We start from the raw sequence: 1,760 nt of genomic DNA on the forward strand, positions 1-1,760 counted from the left end.
TCTTCCCAAGAAAGCAGGTATGCATATGTTTTTATATTGTGACTTTTAATTGCATAAGAGTAATTAACAGATTATTTTATTTTAGATATTTGGTATGTTTAATGTTAAATTGATTGGTTTTTCCTTAAAAACTAACTAATTCAAACAAGTTTAATTTTTAAAAAAATTCAATTTAGATTAACATTTTTTTTTTCATTTTTTCACATATACTTCCTTCAAATCAGAACTACGACAAAGAATTACTAGGCAGTAATTATGATTATCTATTTTATTGTATTGCTTTAGTTCTTGTCTACTTAAAATGAAATTTGCTAATACCGGTCAATTTGTAATAACCATTCAATATTCATAAATAACTAAATACATGCAGCAATCTTTAAGGAAATCATTCCCATAGGAAATTCCTTCCTAAAACTTATATAAAGAAGTATCAAGCTTTATGCATTTCAATATCAAACTATTAATTAATGAAATTCATCAAAGTTAATTTGGTGATTGATATGAAATGCAAAGAACCTATTGCCAGATTCTTCAGACAACGGTTCTTTCACGCACCTAAAGTGAAGACAAAATGTAAATTCATGTCAGTTCTTGCTTGTTGAACAACTTTTCTTCAAACCATTGAAGTCAAACTTTCATTTTCCACCTGGCACTTGATGTTGAATCAACTTCTTAACATATAGTTAAATCCAAAAAAAATGTGCATCTATCATCTTACATAGTACTAATCTTAAGACTGCATGAATAGGTCTGCTTCGTTGCGGGAAGAGCTGCAGACTTAGATGGATGAACTATCTCCGACCTGATATCAAGAGAGGAAACATTGGTCCGGAAGAAGAAGATCTCATAATTCGTCTTCATTGTCTCCTCGGAAACCGTTGGTCCCTCATCGCAGGACGCCTCCCCGGTCGCACAGATAATGAAATCAAGAACTACTGGAATAGCCACCTCAGTAAGAAACTCAAGAAGCAAGGCTTCATCATAAGAGAATGTACACCAAGACCTAAACGATCAGGTGCACCTAGCTATCATAAGAAAATAAAGTGCACCAACAACAAATTTGCTGAGAACATACAAAACAATGATGCGGATGAATGTAACAAAATATATGCACCCAAGCCTACAAGGCTTAAGCCGTGCTGGTCAGTGATGGAGAAAAGTGAGAGCACGATAGGAGAGTGTAAGAAGGGAACATCAGATGCGAGCAGTGGAACTAATGATGTGGATTGGGCATCATGGACGCATGAAGATCATGTAGAGGAATTTGATCAAACGGCTGGTTTGTTTGAAGGTCCTTATTTGGATTTTGCTTCTGATTTTTCCATGCCAAATATTGAATCACTTGATAGATTATTTAATGAGTACTCACAGCTCCTGCAGTTGGAGGTTGATGTGTAGATGAGACACAATTGCGATAATCTATATGGCTGTGTTTAGTGTATGCAAGCATCTATTTGATGATTTCCAGCGTTAAATGTTCATGTGACTGAAAAATGTACTCAATATTGATCAAACTATTACGATGTTAAATATAACTGGTAAATGGAAATATATGAGGATTTTAAGAGTGGAGTATGTATAGTTTCGCTAAGTTAATTTTATACGATAAAAAGACCCTTTTGTGTTTAAATAAATCTTATTAGATGACAAAATTAAAATTTTCTGGGCGTCATATCAAATGTGAGAACTCTCTCTCTCTCTCTCTCTCTCTCTCTCAGTGTGTGTGTGCGCGCACGCGCGTGCGTTTGTGTGATTGTGTG

At 34.5% G+C, this 1,760-nt stretch overlaps 1 protein-coding gene across 1 annotated transcript; it reads left to right on the forward strand.

The window, feature by feature from the left end:
- Positions 1 to 6: 6 nt before the first annotated feature.
- On the forward strand, positions 7 to 1,401 carry LOC110036749 (transcription factor MYB3-like). The gene is made up of 2 exons (XM_020741277.1): positions 7 to 17; positions 749 to 1,401. The coding sequence occupies exon 2, from the start codon at positions 787 to 789 to the stop codon at positions 1,396 to 1,398; it is 612 nt and encodes a 203-aa protein (XP_020596936.1). The 5' UTR covers positions 7 to 17; positions 749 to 786; the 3' UTR covers positions 1,399 to 1,401.
- Positions 1,402 to 1,760: the final 359 nt, after the last annotated feature.

The sequence above is a fragment of the Phalaenopsis equestris genome, unplaced genomic scaffold, assembly GCF_001263595.1.
Source record: "Phalaenopsis equestris unplaced genomic scaffold, ASM126359v1 Scaffold210401, whole genome shotgun sequence".
Classification (NCBI taxonomy): Eukaryota; Viridiplantae; Streptophyta; class Magnoliopsida; order Asparagales; family Orchidaceae; genus Phalaenopsis; species Phalaenopsis equestris.

Coding starts and splice junctions, on each gene's coding strand:
- LOC110036749 (XM_020741277.1), top strand. CDS start 787: ATGAACTATCTCCGACCTGATATCAAGAGAGGAAACATTGGTCCGGAA.